This window comes from Sabethes cyaneus, chromosome 3, assembly GCF_943734655.1.
Source record: "Sabethes cyaneus chromosome 3, idSabCyanKW18_F2, whole genome shotgun sequence".
Classification (NCBI taxonomy): Eukaryota; Metazoa; Arthropoda; class Insecta; order Diptera; family Culicidae; genus Sabethes; species Sabethes cyaneus.
In genome coordinates, this window is record NC_071355.1 from 171,595,320 (window position 1) to 171,617,032 (window position 21,713).

Here is a 21,713-nt window from a genome sequence, read left to right on the forward strand (position 1 = left end):
CGATACTACATGGTTAATAAAACCAATGGCCGTTTCGAGATTTAGGCTCCATACTCAATATGGAGTAAGAAGGAAACTTCCGAAGAAAGTGTGCCTTGATAATGCAAGAGCCCCGCAATTGCAGAGCAGATGCGCTGAACTTTCTGGTTCAGTGATACCTTGCCGATATTCTTTAAATGATAAAGTCCGGTTAGGAGTCCCGTGATTGTGCGTAGTTCACTACGAGTTAAATTGAATAGGTTTTGAGGCTACTGCAGGTCGCTGTTTAGGTTGTCTAAAGCCCTGTGTTTGATTCCAACGGGATAATATTTCTAGCTTTTCCCATGTCATCAATTCGCCTTTCACGGTGGATGTAGAGGTGCCCAGAAACAGTTCAGGGCCAATAAATTACCGAGCCGATCCTTGTTTTGCTAGGTTGTCAGCAAATTCATTGCCCTCGATTCCGCAGTGACCGGGCAGCCAAAGCAATAAAACTTTGTTTTGATGGGAGAGCTCCCTCAAGGCAAAAGCAAAACAAAGCCTGGTTGCTAATTCCGTTATCGAAATTTGACCTTCTCTTTTTATACGACAGACTTCGCAACCAGCTTTTAGAATACAGGACAGTGCGGGGTCAGTGCTACGATCCTATTAACTCAAACAGCCTCTCCCAGCCGAGATTTGAACATACGACGACTGGCTTATTAGACCGGCGTCTTACCTCGAGGCCATTGGGAGGCTATGCTGCACTCCCAAACTAATTTGGACACGCATTTGGCGGACTTCAGTGCCAGTAGTGCTGCTTGGCTTTCGGTGAAGATACCGATTTTCGCATGCCTGTAGTTTCGTTTCAAGCATATTGTTGCACAAATGATATACAATATACTTCTGCTTGAAAAACGGCGGGCCACTTTCCTAATGAGATAGTTTCCCTGATGCCGGGTCCGTAAATTCCGTAGACTCCGGAGCCTGTGCAGGCCCCCATTTTTGAACCATCTATAAAGAAAAGTAGATGGTTCTAGATGGAGGATCGGGTCCTCCATTATTCGACATTGAGCAGTCTGTTTCAATCACCCCATATGGAATGTCCGTATTGAGCCTGACTTCCATGCAGTCAGAGCCTGAAGTTACTAAGGGTGTTAGATTGAACTCCCGAAGTATGCGAACATGACCGATTTGGTCACCTTCGAGTATAGTTTTACTCCTTTGCAACCGTAGTGCGCCGAGCTCTGCAGTAGGTGTTATACGCATGGCACTGGTAACTGAAAGACAAGCCAGGCGCTGAACTTTGTATAGTTGGGCTTGGGCTGTCACCTCATTCACCTTTGGCCACCATACGACTGCAGCATAGGTTATCCCAGGCCGTGCAGTAGTAGACTAAAAGCCTAGTTGAGGTTTCAATCTCTAGGTTTTGCCGAACAGTGAGCTTGATGCCCAGATAGTCGAAGTTGCTTTCTTAACAGCATAATCTAGGTGGGCAGCCCAGTTCAGTTTTTAATCGAGAATTATTCCGAAGTGTTTGACAATACTGCGTCAAACTTTCCTCTGACGATAAGTGCAACGTCGTCGGCATTAGCAATGGTCTCATAACCAAGCTGTGATAGCTTGTGAAGAAGCGCGTCGGCTACCAGTTGCCAGAGCAGGGCGGAGAGAACTCCTCTCTGTGGATATTCTTTGATAACCGAAATCGTGACCGACGTATTTCCCAATGATGCTGTAATTTCTGAGCATTGCTTGAACCCAGCTCATTGTAGTGTGGTCGATTCCCATTTGAAAGAGAGCCGAATTAATTGACGCGGAGGACGTGTTATCGAATGCGCCGTTAATATCAAGAAAAGCACAAAGTGCCATCTCTTGATATTTGATCGATTTCACAAATAACGCCGCTAAGCGGTGTAGTGCGGTTTCCGTAGATTTACCGTGTTGGTATGCAGGTTGATTTACATGTAACGGAGAGTTTTTTAAAAACTCATTCTACACCAGCTTAAGAATTGTCGAGGTTAGATGTTTTTGCCCTGATGAAGAGGAAATAAAGTCCTTGAAACGTTGGCCTAGACAGCAAATAAACTAGTTTACTAGTAACCCGATGACCAAAACGCCATCACTAAAACCAAAAGTTAGACTTAACGGTCTGAAAGCCGCATGGTTTAGTCGGTTTAGTCGATTTAGTCAAATCGTTAAAAGTGTCAAATCCACCGTCACGAATGTAATAAAAGTTTTGTAAAACACTCGTTGACTGTTAGCAAGCCTAGATCGGGGAGAAATCGGAATCCGGAAACCGCAGCGATGACAAGAAGACCAGCCATCGCTTTCGAGCGGAATCCCAACCTCTCCGTTCGAGATGTCGTTCCAAAAATGCTGGTACTTGAAATACTTTCATTCTCTACATGTCGTGCATCGAGCTGTCGCGACAATAGACAAAACAATACGAACAAAAAATGATTCCAAAATCAGTTCACGACAATGCTTACGAAGTTCGAAAAAAGGGGTCAAGGCAAACTTTAAACTTCCTCGGCAGGAGTTATATACGGCAACCGAAAGGGGAAAGGTGGCAGATGAATCCATTAAAATTTGCAAAGAAATATCTGGTTTGGCTGGCTATCCAGTCACTGTGACATTATTATTGCCAGAAAACTTACGTGAAAGTGAAAAACGTCGAATATCTTTCCTGAATCAGCTTTTTTGAGCTTTTTTTAGATCAATTTTCCTATTTTTCGTATTTTTTAACATAAATCATTGCTCATTACTAATAGTTATAAATAAAAACTATTTATAAGGCATTGACCCGAACGTCCTGCATCCTGCTAAAAATAATCAAATAAAAATAAACAAATAATAAGTGCCATCCAGATGTACCGGAAACGCCAAACAATGCCGAACAAGAAAGCTCCTTGTCAAATGGTCAGTTGAAAAGGACATCGTTGTGGTGAGTGTCACAATAGCAACTAAACTGGTTAAGCTCGTTAACCTTTCAGAAATAATACTAGCAAACCGGCCTGTTTCCGATTTCTACAGCTTCATTATTCGCATTGGACGTATTGCAAATCTTGATTAATGGCTGTCGACAGTCATTGACCGGAGCCGGTACAGTGGAAACAGAATGGCAATGTTTCCCATGGCTCCAGCAAGCCCTAAGCATTTCTCGAATCTGTTTGGTAACAGCAACAGCACAAAGAAAAGGAAGCTTTTTTCCTTGTGCTCGCAACCGAAGATACCAACTACCTACTACTGTTTCCATCAACCTTTTCGTCTTCAGATGGAAAAATCTTGTTAACGAGTAGAAGTTTATGACAATAACGTGTGACTTTTATTGTCATAAAACTTTGTGTCTCTGTAGACAAAAAAATGTTATCGTATAAGCTTCTCGAAAAGAATGGTTTACAGAACAATGACATTTCGGAGGAGTACATGGAGAATGGATAGCGTCTAGTCACTCTTTTATTATCAAATCAAACATGCCCGGGAGGGATATGCCGTATTCCCGCTTTTCCTGAGGCAAGTACAAAGATTACTAGCCATCCTGCAAGGGAAGGTCAAAACCCATCCATAAATGAATATCCAAAAGACAGGCTCCGATAGTAGATGGCTCCACGACGGTCTCTTTTGATAGGATTAGAGGGTCTGCCTAATCTCACGGATCGTGAGCATCAGCAGATTTGATTTATCGTTTTAATTAGCCACTTTTGCCGCTACTGTAATACTATTGGCTGGTCGAGGTTTTCCCGAAATGAAAATGACATGTCATTGCGTGTTTGTGGGAGAGAACGAAATATAGATTTGTACCATCATTGAACCCGAGCGAAAAGGGATCAACTGATTGACGTCATCCAGTTTTGCGTCTTGAAAAGAGCGCAAAAAAAATGTTATGTCACTCGCCGCACCGCATATTGTTCGTCCGGAAATATATGGGAGCACTTTTTTTTGGCCTTTTAGGTTCCCTGCTGGCGAATGCCTGGTCCAGGAGCGAACAGGAAAAAAGTTTCACAATAGGTTAAGCAATAATAATTTAGCTGATTCGGTAATACGTGGACTGGATGCTCTATGGATTGTCAACGAATTTTTTTTTATAAAGAACCCAAGAGAATATATCATTTTTATTGGAACATTTTCTGTTTTTCATATTGCGTTTTTTTTATCTTATTTTGATTAAAATGTTCACCATGACTTTCACCGTAGAAAAAACTCTTTCCTGACATTAGTCACATTATCCCGAATGTCATCTTGATACAGCCTTACCGTCAAATAAAATGTGCCTATTTCTGTCAATACTATGTATATTTTTAATTTCCTTAGGTATAGGTAGCGAAGTCGACGTCGACCTTTCAGAGTAGGGTTCCCCCTTAAACTTGGTCCATCATGTTATCTTTTTAATATTTAAAAAAATTGGTTGAAAACAACAAGTTATTCCCTCAAATTTCCATACAACGCATTCCTAATAGGATTCCCTAATCACTAAGAAACTACTAAAGTAGTATAAAACTACGATCAGTTTAATGTTAAATGAACCCTGTATTGTGTTGGTATGCAAAAAAGCGATTTTACCCTGCGAGAACAAAAGATAAAGCAAGCTAGATCCAGTTTCAGATCCGTACCAGCGTGTCAACAATTTTAGCATTCTCACTACCGAACAATCAGTCTAATTATCGAAGCTTATTATTTTGATCAAAGTGAGTCTGGTTTTATGTTCGTGGAATAATTTGAAAAGAAGAGGGAAAACCAAATCAGGAACAGCAAACCTCCAGCCTCCTTCATCTACACAAGACACAAAAGCTGTAATCTAAACGGTGTCAAACAATTACACTGATCACCAAGAGTTTTACTTGTGAGGTAAGATTTAGTTCTACGAAAGATATTTTATACGAGTTGAGCCCGAAGCTGACGATCCGCAAAATATAAATGTCTGTCAAGAAAATGGCTGATACATTTCATTTGCCACTGTTTTTTCAGTGCTGTTTATGCTTTGTAGTAATTCTTTGAATGTTAAATTGATTATATTTGCATCACGGCATGCGAAGATCTTACGATTATAATAATATAGCCCTAAGATGCTGTTGTACGTTCAAAAATTATAGCTTGAAATCGAAACTTAAAGCTCGCATTGGGTTTTATTTAACTAAACAAAAACAATATCTCTACCACTGACAAGTTGACATGACACATAAAAGGAAATCCTTTTAAAACATCGTCCTACACATTCTGTTTGCTCACCAACATCTTCAGTTACGCACGTTGCTTTGCATGGAAGGTGGAATTAACTCCAGTGTTTCATATGTTTGTCTGTGATTTTAATTCATCTTCTAAGTCCATGTAAACAATTCCACCAATAATCATTTGGGGTATGTTTCGCCCATGCAATACTCTATAACAACAATATAGAAATCGCTGACAGTTACCGTACGCATAGCTTTCCACCAGTTATGATTACACTGCACTTTTGAAAAAAGCTACTTTTGATTACTTTACTGATTGCCTCTGATTACCATTAATTTTTGGTAAACATGCTCTTGTGGTTAATAATTTAATACGTAAATGATTACAAATGTAATCTCTGGTTACTACGTACTTATACGTCTTACTGGAAGCCCCTTGTGCACACACGATTTGTTGTAGCTGTTGGTGGTTTTCCTACTGTGCTGTTGTAGGGGAAAATAAACCGCTAACACAACCACAAGTAAGCATTCTTTATCAGTAGACGTACGCTCCCTTTCGCTACTATAAGCTTTCGTATACTTATAGATAGTGCTTAAGTTAAACATCAAGTATCTTTGCTATTTAAAATTATATTGAAATATAAAATATAATGCCTGCAGCTATTTATGCAGATCTCGCTGGTAAACTTTATATACAAAATAGTCGTCAGAGAGCGTTTAAACATAGAAATATGCGGGTATAAACATAGAAACATGCGTACTATATTGTTTAATATTGAATATTGGGGTTTTAAACAGGTGACATCTGTACATTGTTGTATCACGAATTTTTAACACCGATTTTGAACCCCTTTTTTTCGGATCCACAGCAAACCTTGCTCTAGATGACAGAGTGTTCATGTAGTGCTCGAACAAGCTGTAGTAGCCACCTAGCATATGTATTAGTTTTTTACAAAGCATGTAGAGAACGAGCTGCGGAAATATGGCGTCCTGTCAGGGGCCTCATTTTGGTTACAGACAAGGCAATATAGTGGTTTTGCATCCATGGAGACAGATAGTAATCCATTTTTTTCGATGCGACTGGTGTTTCAAAGTGCATCGTTTTACAAGTTATCAAGTATCTTTATGGCAAAGTGACCTCAAAAAAGGAAAAACGGTAAATTTAGATCGAATCTCTTGTCTAAAGTGCGCAACTACCCAATATTTCAAGCAATTAGTAGGTTTCTACTTAGTAATAAAATGTTCATTGTAGCGAATTTACAATGATGTTTTTTCTGATTTTCTTAGATCAGTGTAATGAAACACTGTCGACCAATTCGATGATTGTAAATTTTCGACTGCTTGGAGCGCCGTCGGCTGCGCGGTGCTGCCGCCTCCGTCACACCCCCGGAAAGAATCAGCTGGAACGCAAGAGCTCGGCCAACTCATCAATTCGTGGGAGTGAGTTTTGTGACCAGTCTTCTATTTTGGTGTGAGCAACTTAGTTCTCAGTCATGATTGGAAGGGAAACTTTTACCTTTTTTTTGTGCACTTTTTGTTTCATTTTCAGCCGCACTATCACACTCTCGCGGGTCACTAGGCTGGCTGGGTGAGGCTGCGGAGTGCGCTTGGGAAAATTTTAATTAAATTTCCATCCCTTAGACATTGTTCCATGAAGCGTGATTGTTATTTACATTTTCGTGTCTTTGGATCGTTCGATGTAGGGTAGACTCAACGAATGTTTCGACTTCTGTTGCTTCTTGTATATTATGTTGAGAAAATGAAGGTTTTGTTGTTTACTCATTATGATGAAAATTTTAGCGGCGGGATGAATACGTGTTGCTCGAATGTGTAAAGTTAGCTACAAATTTTATCGATAGAAATGAATGAACGCGAAAATTTTCCGTGCTAGAGTTACTTGAATTTTAGAACTTTATTCACTCGTTGTTTGTTTTGTATATTCTAGAATAAAAATCCTATTCATTCGTTGAAAACACCAGGAAGCTGCGTATTAAAATTTTATCCCGCTCTGCAATTACTTTCTAGCGCGTATCGTGCCGCAAATCGATTTGTTTTGAAAATTATTTTCTAATTTAGAACCACTTCCTATATCGGCAAATTACAATTTAAACAGCATTTACTTTTTCTCTTTCAGTTTCCAGCAAACCGCAACAAATACGAAGCCTCCCCGTTGCTTAAGGATGCCGAAATTGGGTGGCTGGATAGACAACGCGAAAAAGCATAACAGTTTCGTCGATAGCTGTTGTACGGTCGCATGTGGCAAATAGTGCTATACGGTGTCAACCAGCGGCCACGGTAGAACTGTACAGCACTGCTCGCTGCTAGAGCTCGTTGTCAGTGTGCAGACGTTGTTTTTGCCGCCCGGTGAAGATGACATCCACACACTCTACATCCAACGACGGCGGAACGTCGAACAGTAATGCTCATCGGAAACACAGGTGGGCATTATTCTATTTATTTTATTTATTTTTCATTCTGGGTTTGGTATAAAATATCATAACAGTCGTTACCAACCAGCAAGGATCTGCAAATGTTGGTAGGAATTATCATATATCATCTTAATGCATGGTTTAATCAGTTAGTTCCCATGTTTTATTGCTCTAGAAATAGTACAGTTCGGCTGTTAACCAAACCATTAAGTGCAGGGGTATTAACAAATCGAACAAGAGCCTTTCTCTACTAGACTATCATAGGAAAATAATATTTAAGGTTCATTTATTTCTGGGATTTCAAAAGCAGTTTTTATGCTCAAAACAAAACATATGTTCACGAAAATTTATCATTGTGTTCTGACCAGGACTGTCCTGCACTGAGTGCACCTATTTTGCTTTTTTAACTGTAACACCTCAACCACGCAAAGTTCGAAAATGTTATGTATGGGGCATTTATAGAGTCATTTAATTCCCAATTCACACTGGGCGGTGCACCAAGAGCGCTCTCTGTGCACCATCCAGTGTGAAGTGACAGTGCGCCGCAAATACTTAAGATAGAGCAATACTTAGTTCAGCAATCTTATGTATAATAATTGACTCTATAAATGCCCTATACATAACATTTTTGAATTTTGCGTGGTTGAAGTGTTACAGTTAAAAAAGTGCAGGACAGCCCTGGTTCTGACAGATGCGTTCCGCTCCCAAAACAAAGATGCATAGCTTTGAAAATGTGAAATCACATGTCATTATTTTGAAATTTGAATTAAAAAGAATTAATGGAGTACTTGATTTTCATCAGTTTGCAAAATATAATTCTAACCTATAGCCATTTTGATAAAACATTATGTTTTCTTTATATGGAGACTAGCTGACCCGACAAACTTCGTATCGCCACAAATTAACCTGTGTTGTACATAAATCATGAATCTCGGATGATCTTTGTCACAATCTCGAGTTTTGCAAGCCCCCCAGTGGGCGGCGCTTCCGACGGCGGGTCACCGGGAACACTCGCGACCGTCTCGTCCTGAATGATCTAGTGTTACTATAGATAGTTTTTGTGGTCTTGTTATTGACTAATGTTTTATGGAAGAGTCTCGAATTTCTCGAGTTCGATTAGTTTTTGAGTTTCGCAAAAATTTCTGTTTTATTTGTATGAGAGTCCATATCCCCCTACCACAGGGGTGAGAGGTTTCTAACTATCGTAAAATAAATTCAAGACTCCAAAATCTCTCACATGCCAAATTTGGTTCCATTTGATTGATTAGTTCTCGAGATAAGAGGAAATTTGAATTTCATTTGTATGGGAGCTCCCCTCTTAAAAGGGGAAGGGGTCGTAATTCACCATAGAAAAAATTTCTGCCATGTAAAACTCCCACATGCCAAATTTGGTTCCATTTGATTGATTGGTTCTCGAGATAAGAGGAAATTTGTTTTTCATTTGTATAGGAGCCCCCCCTCCTAAAGTGGGGAGGGGTCCCAATTCATCATAGAAAAAAATTTTGTCTCCAAAAACACCCACGTGCCAAATTTGGTTCCATTTGCTTGATTAGTTCTCGAGTTATGAGGAAATTTGTATTTCGTTTGTATAGGAGCCCCCCCTCTTATAGTGGGGAGGGGTTCTAATTCACCATAGAAAATATTCATGCCCTAGAAAACTTTCACATGCCAAATATGGTTCCATTTGCTTGTTTAATTCTCGAGTTATGAGGAAATTTGCATTTCATTTGTATAGGAGCCCCCCTTCCTAAAGTGGGGAGGGGTCCCAATTCATCATAGAAAAAATTTTTGTCTCCAAAAACACCCACATGCCAAATTTGGTTCCATTTGCTTAATTACTTCTCGAGTTATGAGGAAAATTGTGTTTCTTTGGTACAGGAGCCCCCCTCTTAAAGTGGGGAGGGGTCCTAATTTACTATAGAAAATATTCTTGCCCTTTAAAACCTTCACATGCCAAATTTGGTTCCATTTGCTTGATTAGTTCTCGAGTTATGACGAAATTTGTATGGAAGCCCCCCCTTTTAAAGAGGAGAGGAGTTATAATTCCCCTTATAAAGAGGGGAGGGGTCTCAATTTACCATAGAATAACTTCTTGTCACCGAAGACACCCACATGCCAAATTTTGTGCTATTTGATTAGTTGTCGAGTTATGCAGAAATTTGTGTTTCATTTGTATGGGAGCCCCCCCTCTTAGTGGGGGGAGGGGTTTCTAACCATCACTAAAACCTTTGCTGGCCCCAAGAAACCTCTACATGCATATTTTCATGCCGATTGGTTCAGTAGTTTTCGATTCTATAAGGAACATACGGACAGACAGACAGACAGACAGACAGACAGACAGACAGACAGACAGACAGACAGACAGACAGACAGACAGACAGACAGACAGACAGACAGACAGACAGACAGACAGACAGACAGACAGACAGACAGACAGACAGACAGACAGACAGACAGACAGACAGACAGACAGACAGACAGACAGACAGACAGACAGACAGACAGACAGACAGACAGACAGACAGACAGACAGACAGACAGACAGACAGACAGACAGACAGACAGACAGACAGACAGACAGACAGACAGACAGACAGACAGACAGACAGACAGACAGACAGACAGACAGACAGACAGACAGACAGACAGACAGACAGACAGACAGACAGACAGACAGACAGACAGACAGACAGACAGACAGACAGACAGACAGACAGACAGACAGACAGACAGACAGACAGACAGACAGACAGACAGACAGACAGACAGACAGACAGACAGACAGACAGACAGACAGACAGACAGACAGACAGACAGACAGACAGACAGACAGACAGACAGACAGACAGACAGACAGACAGACAGACAGACAGACAGACAGACAGACAGACAGACAGACAGACAGACAGACAGACAGACAGACAGACAGACAGACAGACAGACAGACAGACAGACAGACAGACAGACAGACAGACAGACAGACAGACAGACAGACAGACAGACAGACAGACAGACAGACAGACAGACAGACAGACAGACAGACAGACAGACAGACAGACAGACAGACAGACAGACAGACAGACAGACAGACAGACAGACAGACAGACAGACAGACAGACAGACAGACAGACAGACAGACAGACAGACAGACAGACAGACAGACAGACAGACAGACAGACAGACAGACAGACAGACAGACAGACAGACAGACAGACAGACAGACAGACAGACAGACAGACAGACAGACAGACAGACAGACAGACAGACAGACAGACAGACAGACAGACAGACAGACAGACAGACAGACAGACAGACAGACAGACAGACAGACAGACAGACAGACAGACAGACAGACAGACAGACAGACAGACAGACAGACAGACAGACAGACAGACAGACAGACAGACAGACAGACAGACAGACAGACAGACAGACAGACAGACAGACAGACAGACAGACAGACAGACAGACAGACAGACAGACAGACAGACAGACAGACAGACAGACAGACAGACAGACAGACAGACAGACAGACAGACAGACAGACAGACAGACAGACAGACAGACAGACAGACAGACAGACAGACAGACAGACAGACAGACAGACAGACAGACAGACAGACAGACAGACAGACAGACAGACAGACAGACAGACAGACAGACAGACAGACAGACAGACAGACAGACAGACAGACAGACAGACAGACAGACAGACAGACAGACAGACAGACAGACAGACAGACAGACAGACAGACAGACAGACAGACAGACAGACAGACAGACAGACAGACAGACAGACAGACAGACAGACAGACAGACAGACAGACAGACAGACAGACAGACAGACAGACAGACAGACAGACAGACAGACAGACAGACAGACAGACAGACAGACAGACAGACAGACAGACAGACAGACAGACAGACAGACAGACAGACAGACAGACAGACAGACAGACAGACAGACAGACAGACAGACAGACAGACAGACAGACAGACAGACAGACAGACAGACAGACAGACAGACAGACAGACAGACAGACAGACAGACAGACAGACAGACAGACAGACAGACAGACAGACAGACAGACAGACAGACAGACAGACAGACAGACAGACAGACAGACAGACAGACAGACAGACAGACAGACAGACAGACAGACAGACAGACAGACAGACAGACAGACAGACAGACAGACAGACAGACAGACAGACAGACAGACAGACAGACAGACAGACAGACAGACAGACAGACAGACAGACAGACAGACAGACAGACAGACAGACAGACAGACAGACAGACAGACAGACAGACAGACAGACAGACAGACAGACAGACAGACAGACAGACAGACAGACAGACAGACAGACAGACAGACAGACAGACAGACAGACAGACAGACAGACAGACAGACAGACAGACAGACAGACAGACAGACAGACAGACAGACAGACAGACAGACAGACAGACAGACAGACAGACAGACAGACAGACAGACAGACAGACAGACAGACAGACAGACAGACAGACAGACAGACAGACAGACAGACAGACAGACAGACAGACAGACAGACAGACAGACAGACAGACAGACAGACAGACAGACAGACAGACAGACAGACAGACAGACAGACAGACAGACAGACAGACAGACAGACAGACAGACAGACAGACAGACAGACAGACAGACAGACAGACAGACAGACAGACAGACAGACAGACAGACAGACAGACAGACAGACAGACAGACAGACAGACAGACAGACAGACAGACAGACAGACAGACAGACAGACAGACAGACAGACAGACAGACAGACAGACAGACAGACAGACAGACAGACAGACAGACAGACAGACAGACAGACAGACAGACAGACAGACAGACAGACAGACAGACAGACAGACAGACAGACAGACAGACAGACAGACAGACAGACAGACAGACAGACAGACAGACAGACAGACAGACAGACAGACAGACAGACAGACAGACAGACAGACAGACAGACAGACAGACAGACAGACAGACAGACAGACAGACAGACAGACAGACAGACAGACAGACAGACAGACAGACAGACAGACAGACAGACAGACAGACAGACAGACAGACAGACAGACAGACAGACAGACAGACAGACAGACAGACAGACAGACAGACAGACAGACAGACAGACAGACAGACAGACAGACAGACAGACAGACAGACAGACAGACAGACAGACAGACAGACAGACAGACAGACAGACAGACAGACAGACAGACAGACAGACAGACAGACAGACAGACAGACAGACAGACAGACAGACAGACAGACAGACAGACAGACAGACAGACAGACAGACAGACAGACAGACAGACAGACAGACAGACAGACAGACAGACAGACAGACAGACAGACAGACAGACAGACAGACAGACAGACAGACAGACAGACAGACAGACAGACAGACAGACAGACAGACAGACAGACAGACAGACAGACAGACAGACAGACAGACAGACAGACAGACAGAAATCCTTCTTTATAGGTATAGATATTTAAAGATATCTAGAATACGATTTAAATAAAAAATCGAAATTTCAATTGAACGGAAAAGTTTAAACAAATAATTCAAATGACAAAATCATATCCAGTGCTCTGAAATTCTGACATAAAATTATATAAGTGGGTGTTTTGTCTCACACTGTGCAGCGCCACTATCGGTCTAGAGTTTATGATCTCTGTTGTAATATCTTATCACGTAACTTAGTCCGCGGCTTCTTATCGAATTAGATCATGCTAGTCTGCTCTAGTTCACGTGAGGAAATGCCGCGAAGGCAATCCGAACGAACCTAAGTAGGTGCAAGTCATGTCCTCCTCTATCGCAGTGTTGGACACAGGCAAACTAGAAAAGGAGCTACACGAGACTATGAATCAGTATATCTCGTTGGAATGCCACGGAATCAATAAACTAGACAAATGTTTGTTATTCAATCACAGTTATCAGGATAGGTTTTATACCTCAGTTCGGTAAATATTTTGTAGCATGTTGTTGTTACTATAACCATTCATCCCTGGTAAACTGGAATATAAATTCCAATTCCCTTTGTTTTGCCTGATTACCAAGAGGCAAAGTTTCCATACGGTGAATTATTGAGTGGAAAAAGGCCATCTTGTGCTGGAATGAATGGTTCAAAATGTTAGAGATTTCGAAAAATTTCGTCGTCCAATTAAAGACTTAGGAATGACAATGAACTGCGAACTTTGTTTTAATGAACATCTCACTGCGGCAACTCAGCCAAGCAAAGCCTAGATGCTACATTCCGTTATCGAAACTTGACCTTCTGCTTTTATACGACAGACTTCGCAGCCAGCTGTTAAAGTACAGGACAATTGCAGAGCCAGTTGCTACGATCCTACCGACTCTAACAGCTCTAACCAGCAAAGCTTTACAAAAACGGTCGAGAAATGCTGGCAACGACTGTACCCTGAATTATTTACAAGATCTGAGCTTAGTAGAAGCTGCCGGAGGAGCGAACGAAAGTATTTGTTTGTTTAATTTACAAAAAGAGTGATCGGCTCGACTGCTGCAACTAGTGCGTTATAACGCTGATGAACGCCATCTAAAAAGTACTCTCCCATATTCTTTTGCGCCGACTGTGAACGGTAGCACAAGGTTCCATAAGAATCTTCGAGCAAACTTCATGCGAGCTCTTGTCACTATGTATCAAACTTTCGCCATCCGAAAGAGTGCACTAATGTCGAGTACAACGTGTTAGATATTTATTGAATTCAAAGCAGCACACGATACAGTCGATGGAGACCACGAAATACAGAGGTGTTCAAAAGGTAATCGTTGTGACTGCGACGGATTAGACGCTGGTAACCACGGATAATAACACAAGTAAGGAAATCAAGCTCCCAGTTGGCTTCCTAGTTCGACGCTGGTTTAAGGCAGTTGTCGTAGGTTCGAATCCCGGTTGGGAGAGGTTGTTAGAGTCAATAGAATCACAGCACTAGCTCCGCAATTGTCATGTACTCTGCCAGCTTGCTGCAAATTCTGTTGAACAAAAACAGGAGACCAACGGAAACGGAATGTAGTACTTTGCTTTAGCTTTTAGGGAGATCAATTGGCACATTTTAGCAGAACGCAGTATGTGAAAATTCACGGTGAAGTTTCACAGCCGTTCATCGTAAACGCAGGTGTGCCACAAAGAAGTCATCCAGGTCCGTTACTGTTCGTACTAGTGATGAACAATCTTTCTACTTTCATCGATGGAGCAAATATTCTGGTATACACCGATGATGTCAAATTGTTCTTATTAGTAAAGACCACCAAAGAATGTTTTATCCCTTTTTCTCGGGGAAAGTAACGATCGACAAAACCAGGTTAGATAGGCCGCCCTCTGGGATGTATGGTAAGTCTCAATGCTCTCATCCATATAAGTAGAACCCTTTTACTTACACGCTATACTCATTGGCTTAGACCGATCCAAGCTGGATTTTACAAATACCGTCTGGAGGCCGCAGCATTCTTATCAAATAAACCGTTTGGAACTTGAACTGAGGAACTTGGTACAGATGGAAGCAGTTCTTCGATGAACACCTTATTGGCAAAGTCGCAGAAGGAGGCGGAACGGAAATTAACCTAGGAGCACCCACGGAAGATAGTAATGCCCTAGCACCTGATCTCCTAGAAGTCAAACAAGAAATCGGGCTGCTGAAGACCAATAAAACCGCCTACCGGGAGAGTTTTATAAGAATGGCGGAGAAACGCTAGCAAAGGCTCTACATTGAGTTATTTCGAGGATTTGGGAGAACGAAAAGCTACCGGAGAAATGGATGGTAGGAGTAGTTTATCCCATCTACAAAAATGGTGATCGGCAAGACTGCTGCAACTATCGTGGTATTACGCTGGTAAACGCCACCTACAAGGTACTCTCCCAAATGCTGTTACGCCGGTTGTCACCGATAGCACAAGGTTTCGTAGGGAATTTTCAGGCGGATTTCATGGGGGCTCGCGCAACTACGGACCAAATTTTTACTATTCGGCAGATCTTGCATAAATGTCGGGAGTACAACGTGCCCACGTATCACATCTTTATTGATTTCAAAGCACGATACTGTCGATCGAGACAAGCTATGGTAGATAATGCACGAACAGGGTTTTCCGGACAAACTGACGCGACTGATCAGAGCTATTTTGGATCGAGTGATGTGTTTCGTACGCATCTTTGGGACACTCTCGAATCCCTTCGAGACGCGGCGATGGTTGAGACAAGGTGACGGTTTATCCTGCATGCTGTTCAACATCGCTCTTGAGGGGGTGATCCGTCGATCGGGCAACGAGAGGCACGATTTTTACCAAGGGTAGCCAACTTCTAGGCTTTGCAGATGACTTCGATATCATAGCCAGGAACTTTGCAACGGCGGAGGCAATCTACGCCAGACTGAAAGCGGAGTGTAGGAGAATTGGGCTATAAATAAAGGTGTCGAAGACCAAATACATGAAAGGAAGAGGCTCAAAGGAAACAAACGTGCGTCTCCCACGGACAGTACCCGTTGATGGCGACGAACTAGAAGTTGTAGAGGAGTTCGTGTATTTGGGATCGCTGGTGACCGCGGACAATGACACTAGTTAGGAGATCCAGCGGCGCATCAAAGCGGGAAATCGAGCTCGTAAAACGCTACGATCAAGAAGCATACGCCGCCCCACGAAGCTAACAGTGTACAAAACTCTTATTAGACTAGTAGTTCTTTATGGACTTGAAGTCGTGACGCTGCTCACGGAAGATATACGCACCCTTGCCGTGTTCGAGCGGAAAGTGCTGCGGACGATATTTGGCTGAGTACAAACTGAAAGCGGGGAGTGGCGGAGGTGTATGAATCACGAGCTACAGGCACTGCTTGGGGAGACTCCCATCGTACATCTAGCGAAAGTTAGCAGGCTACGGTGGGCCGGACACGTCGTAAGGATGCCGGACGACAGTGCGATGAAAATAGTCCTCTTCAACCACCTCACCGGCACCAGGAACAGGGGAGCCCAACGTGCACGATGACTCGACCAGGTCGAAAGCGATTTTTTGCGACTTCTGAGACGACTAGGAAATTGGCGACGAGTGACCCAAGACCGAGTTGAATGGAGACGAGTGCTTGAAACAGCACGAGCCACCCCGATTCTATGCTGAAGAAGAAGAAGAAGAAGAAGATATTTGGTACAGAACAACGATCAACTCCCTCCATATGAGTAAACTTTCTATGCTCGGTGCAGACAAAAAATAATTTTAAATATTTCTATGATTAGAAATACCGCCATCCGGGGTGACATTGTGCCACGGGGGTGAGATTGGGCCAAAAACCAAAAATGTTTGTTTGTGAAAATTTATTATATCTATAGAAACAGGTGACCTAAATTCAAAATGATGATGAAAATAACATATTTATTCATAACTTAGGATGGAGCACAGATAATATTAGCGAACTATTTAGCCTAAACAGGGTTTCAAAGTTCGCGATCAAAAATACTCGGAAATAACGCTTGTAAAAAACGTCCCCCATAAACCAATCCAAACAAGAAATCGCATCAACTTGCTATTTTGAAGGTATATAAACTAATCATTTACAATGTATTGAAAGGTTATTATGTGTTGAATAAGTGTTGATTACGAAAATAATATTTTTCGAAACTTTGTACTTTTCGAGCTTCACGGGGGTGAGATTGTGCCAAGCCATAATGATCGATCCAATTTGTGGATTTCACATACACAACAAAAATACGTCAGTATACACTAGTACACTCACATTCTTTACTATTCAGCACAATATTTTGACAAATTAGATTACATCATCCATTTTGGAGCAAACAGCATCATAGGTCAGCTAAATAATTTAAACTAATTTTTACTTTGTCTCTGGAAATTTCAGAAGCTTTGAATAAACACTCTAATATAAGACGAATATATTATACCGTGTATAAACTGCCAGTTTTAAGGACGGGGGAGGGGGGTGGGATAGGCTACACGTTCTGCGGCCGCGGGTTCTCGAACGATGTAATGGTTACTTTAGTTAAATGATCAAATAGGTATGCCCCCTTAGGATACACCCCATCATATATCTCCCCCTTGTTAACCCTAGAAACGCTACTGGCTATATAAAGGCTGTCCATTGACTGCAAACTCATATTTAGTAATTTCAGACCTCCCTGGGTTATTTTTGTTCATACTTTTTGTATGATGCGTTGTTTTTGGCCGAACCCCTGCCCCTGATAGTCCACTTAGCTCATGGACGGCCCCATATGAACTACTTTATACTGATATTTATAAGTATTGTCTATAAACATGCTAACGTTCACTGTTTAGGTTTTTAGCTTAACTTTAAGTTTTTGGCACAATGTCACCCCCTAGAAGGGGTGAGATTGTGCCAAAGTTCATGCACTTCCAGTAAAATTAGGTTTCATTGTAACTGAACCATCTCTACGGTAGTAGTTAATTGAACAATTTAGTACATATTGACAGGTTTGAAATCAACTTAGTTCCTAAATTGTGTGTATGCTGAGCTAAACAACAAAAACATATGCTTTTTTGGCACAATCTCGCCCCGGATGACGGTAATTAAAATTATTTCCAGGAATCCTTTATTGTGGCTGTGTTGGTATAATTAAGATAAGATAAGATAAGAGTCGGTGCAGAACATTCGAACCTCATCTAGGAAGCAGAAACTATTCGTAGCATGAAGCGACATGCAGATTCATGCACGAGTTTAACGGGCTTCAAAATATAATAGTTTTGGGTATGACACCGAATACGTTACGACGAAGACTTAGCCTGTACTACAGAGGTCAATTAGATAGTGTTTATGTTATTTATAATCCACTCAAGTCAATGTTTTTTCAAATTAGTGCTTAAGGGCAAAAAAGCCTACAAAAGCCTGAACAAATACAAATACAAATATTGGGCCTAACTTTGCCCTTCACAAAACACTTCGTTCAAGACGCTAGCCGCCGCACGGTGTTGACAACCTACCAAACCCTGTTGAAAACCTATTAGACCATACCGTTCTTTATGGACTTAGAGTTGCAACGCTGTTCACGGAGCCGTATTCAGCCGTATTTGCCGTATTCAAGCGGAAAAGACTGTGGACAATATTTGATGGAGTACAAACTAAATGCGCAGAATGGCGGAGGTGTATGATTTACAAACTACGATCATTGCTTGGAGAGATTCTCATCCACCAAATTCGATCAGGTCGAAGGCGACATGCGACTGGGAAGGGTGACCAGTGGCCCACATATCGGGCTGAATACAGTCTGTTCCAGCTAATAATTGGCCGCATCTTTCTAGTTACTACAGCGCCTCTAGTTGTTGTTCCAAAAGACTGTAGCTGCATCATCACAAATTTGCAAAGCTTTAATGGACTTTCCCAAAACGTCAACTAAATGCATCACAATTACACCAGAACATACGTATTTATTTTTCCCATCTTCCACTCACTACCGCTCATCTTCTAACTTTCCTGTCACCTAACAACTCGACGCTATTTTCTATCACTAAACATTTTCTTCTTCGGCGTCATGCCACTCTTGCCACTTTCTTATGGACTATTCTTACTTGCTCTCCGCTCCACCATCTCTTATCCTCCGCCACTTAGCATAACTCACTGACGTATTTAATGGTCGTCACCATGCAACGTCGCCAAGCCAAAATCTTCCTCGAGTCGTTGTGCACCGATCGGCTGCTGGAGAAGTCCAATGTCGTCCTGGTCTAGTGTCGCACCGAATCAATATCGCACAGCACTGTCTCGACACAACCTTGCGTCGGTTATGTGCTGGTTGAAAAAATATCCGACCGATGATCTCGATCACGGCCACAGCTCGAAAAGCAGGAACCGGAACAGAAGATCCCGACGTGCGATCTGAGGACGAGAAACAAAAACCCTGGACGAAAGTCATCCAACATTAGCCGTCTGCATTCACTGTGAGCGTAGAAGTATTACCTCCTCGGAGTGTTTTTATCACTCTAGTCGTTCTCGTTTCTACGCCGCGATTTTAGCCAATTAACTCAAAATTGTTCTCCGAGTCGAACTCCGGTACGGATTTTTCCAGAACGAACGCACGTGTCGATCACACCAGCTCTTGATGATTGCTCTGTGAGTGAATGCTATCAGTGAGTGCTCATTTAGCGTCACGAAATTTTACCTCTCCGTGCCGGATCTTTTCCTGTTTGTCCCCATGTCTAGTTCTGAAGATCAGCAGATTGGCCGGTAACTTGTGTGGCCAGTGAATCCGTATGTGTACACGACACTTCCGTTTATTTTGTCTGACGGCCTTCGTTATATCCTAACCTGTTCGAAGCAGAATTCAACTCTTTTATCCGGCAAGTACAATGGGGTGATTTTTTCTCACCTGATGCTAACACGTTTTCGTTTCCTAGTGCTATGTGATTCGGCTTTTCTTTCTAGCTAGAACGAAATCAGGCTGGTAACGGCACCATCCGTATAATGCTGCTTTTAACGAAAACTGCTGCCACCGGTTAAGACACGACGATGAGCCTTTGGCACAGTGCACAGTCACGAGACGAAAAACGATTTTGCTGGGATCTCCACTTTTATGTTCCTGTATCGCGTCGAAAACGGAAGACTGTATGACAGTTTCACTTATAGGCGTCCAATTGCGTAATTTCCAGCGAGCGGCAACTGTCACTTGACGTTAAAGGAAGGTGTGCTTACACTTCTAACACTACTTAAGCTAATTTGAGAGTAATTAACCTACGGATCATAACAAGTAATCCACAAATCGTTACAAGACTAATGACAGAATTAGGATTGACACGCGTTGAAAAGGGATCGAAAATTGAACGCGAGAGACGTGAAAAATGCTGCATGCTCACGTTGAAAATCCAACGTGGTTAGAAGGAATGATTGCCAAGGCTCTCAAGTTTCTAAAATCGGTTGTCAATGTATTACACAAACGTCACCGAGGAACATTGATATTGACCAAGTGCAACAGATTTTTTTTTGTTGGACGTAAAATGTAAAACATTTTATATGTAAATACGTACTTTGTTCAGATCCCGGGACCTACAACAAATGACTGTTTGAAACAGAACGACTTAAAACGGCCTTTCGACACTTTCGGGATTTTTGTCGATGATCAAACCGTGGATTTATGATTATTATTCAACATTTCAGACTACTCCTGAGGATTCTCCTTATTCTGGCCCCAATAAATGCATAGTGTGGTTCTATACGCTCGTCACGTAGTTTGGTGAAAATATAAATAGTTTTAAACATGAATTAAATAGTCAAATCGATTTTTTTTTGTGTTTAAAAGGTTAAAGAATACTTTGTATTGTATTTTCATTTCGATTTTAGATTTAGTTTTGATTTTTAGTTAGAATTTGGAAGGCCAGCCAATATTGTAATACATGCTGGTGGATAAATGTTACTAATTTGAACGCGAACTGTCAACAGCAATTTTATTTCAAGAGAGCAAAAGCCGCCCACACAATTATGAAACAGCCAACAACAGATTGTTGGATTTTCATTTGTAATTTCCTCCAAACAATTAGTGGAGCGCTCTGCACGAGCTACTATTGTTCCATTCTATTCGACGAATTAATTGCATACTCAGAACCACGGTCAATGACTTTCTAAACGGTATTGTAAGGAAGGACGCTACCGGAGCTATGGATTACTCGGAAGCAGCGAACCGCAAGCTGTGTATTTGAGCAGTTGATAACTATCTAAATTAGTTGTCCTGTAGTGGTCGCTCGATTGCATGCTTGCATCGAAAAGCCGGTGAGCTGCTCATTATGATGCTATTTGTGATTTTAGTTAAATATAGCGTCTGCGAAGGTCAGCCTAGCGTAATATGCGGTAAATAGCATGCTATAGCTATCAGCGGGAAGCGAATGTGCGGACACATGCATGAAATTCTATTATAGTCTCGTAACAACTAAAAATTTGGAGATTTTTATAGTAACAATGCAAAACGAAACGTAAAAATTTGACTTTTACCAAGTCATGGCGTAAGGGGAGAGGAAGTTATACTCAAAATTACATTTTTGATTCAGTTTTTATTTGGCGTCATTCTAACAATCAGTAATCATTTTACTGGCTATCATTACTTTATATCGTCAAAATTTAATATTGTCACTACTCTAAAGGCACCGTCTGT

General features: G+C 42.2%; 1 protein-coding gene across 3 annotated transcripts in view; it reads left to right on the forward strand.

The window, feature by feature from the left end:
* Positions 1-21,713, forward strand: part of LOC128744067 (solute carrier organic anion transporter family member 5A1) — a 131,990-nt gene that overhangs the window by 97,045 nt on the left and 13,232 nt on the right. For all 3 annotated transcript variants that reach the window (XM_053840830.1, XM_053840832.1, XM_053840831.1), the window contains one exon: positions 7,261-7,564. In XM_053840830.1, the coding sequence (XP_053696805.1) occupies positions 7,497-7,564 (68 nt within the window). In that variant the 5' untranslated portion in view covers positions 7,261-7,496. The remainder of the gene's footprint in view (positions 1-7,260; positions 7,565-21,713) is intronic.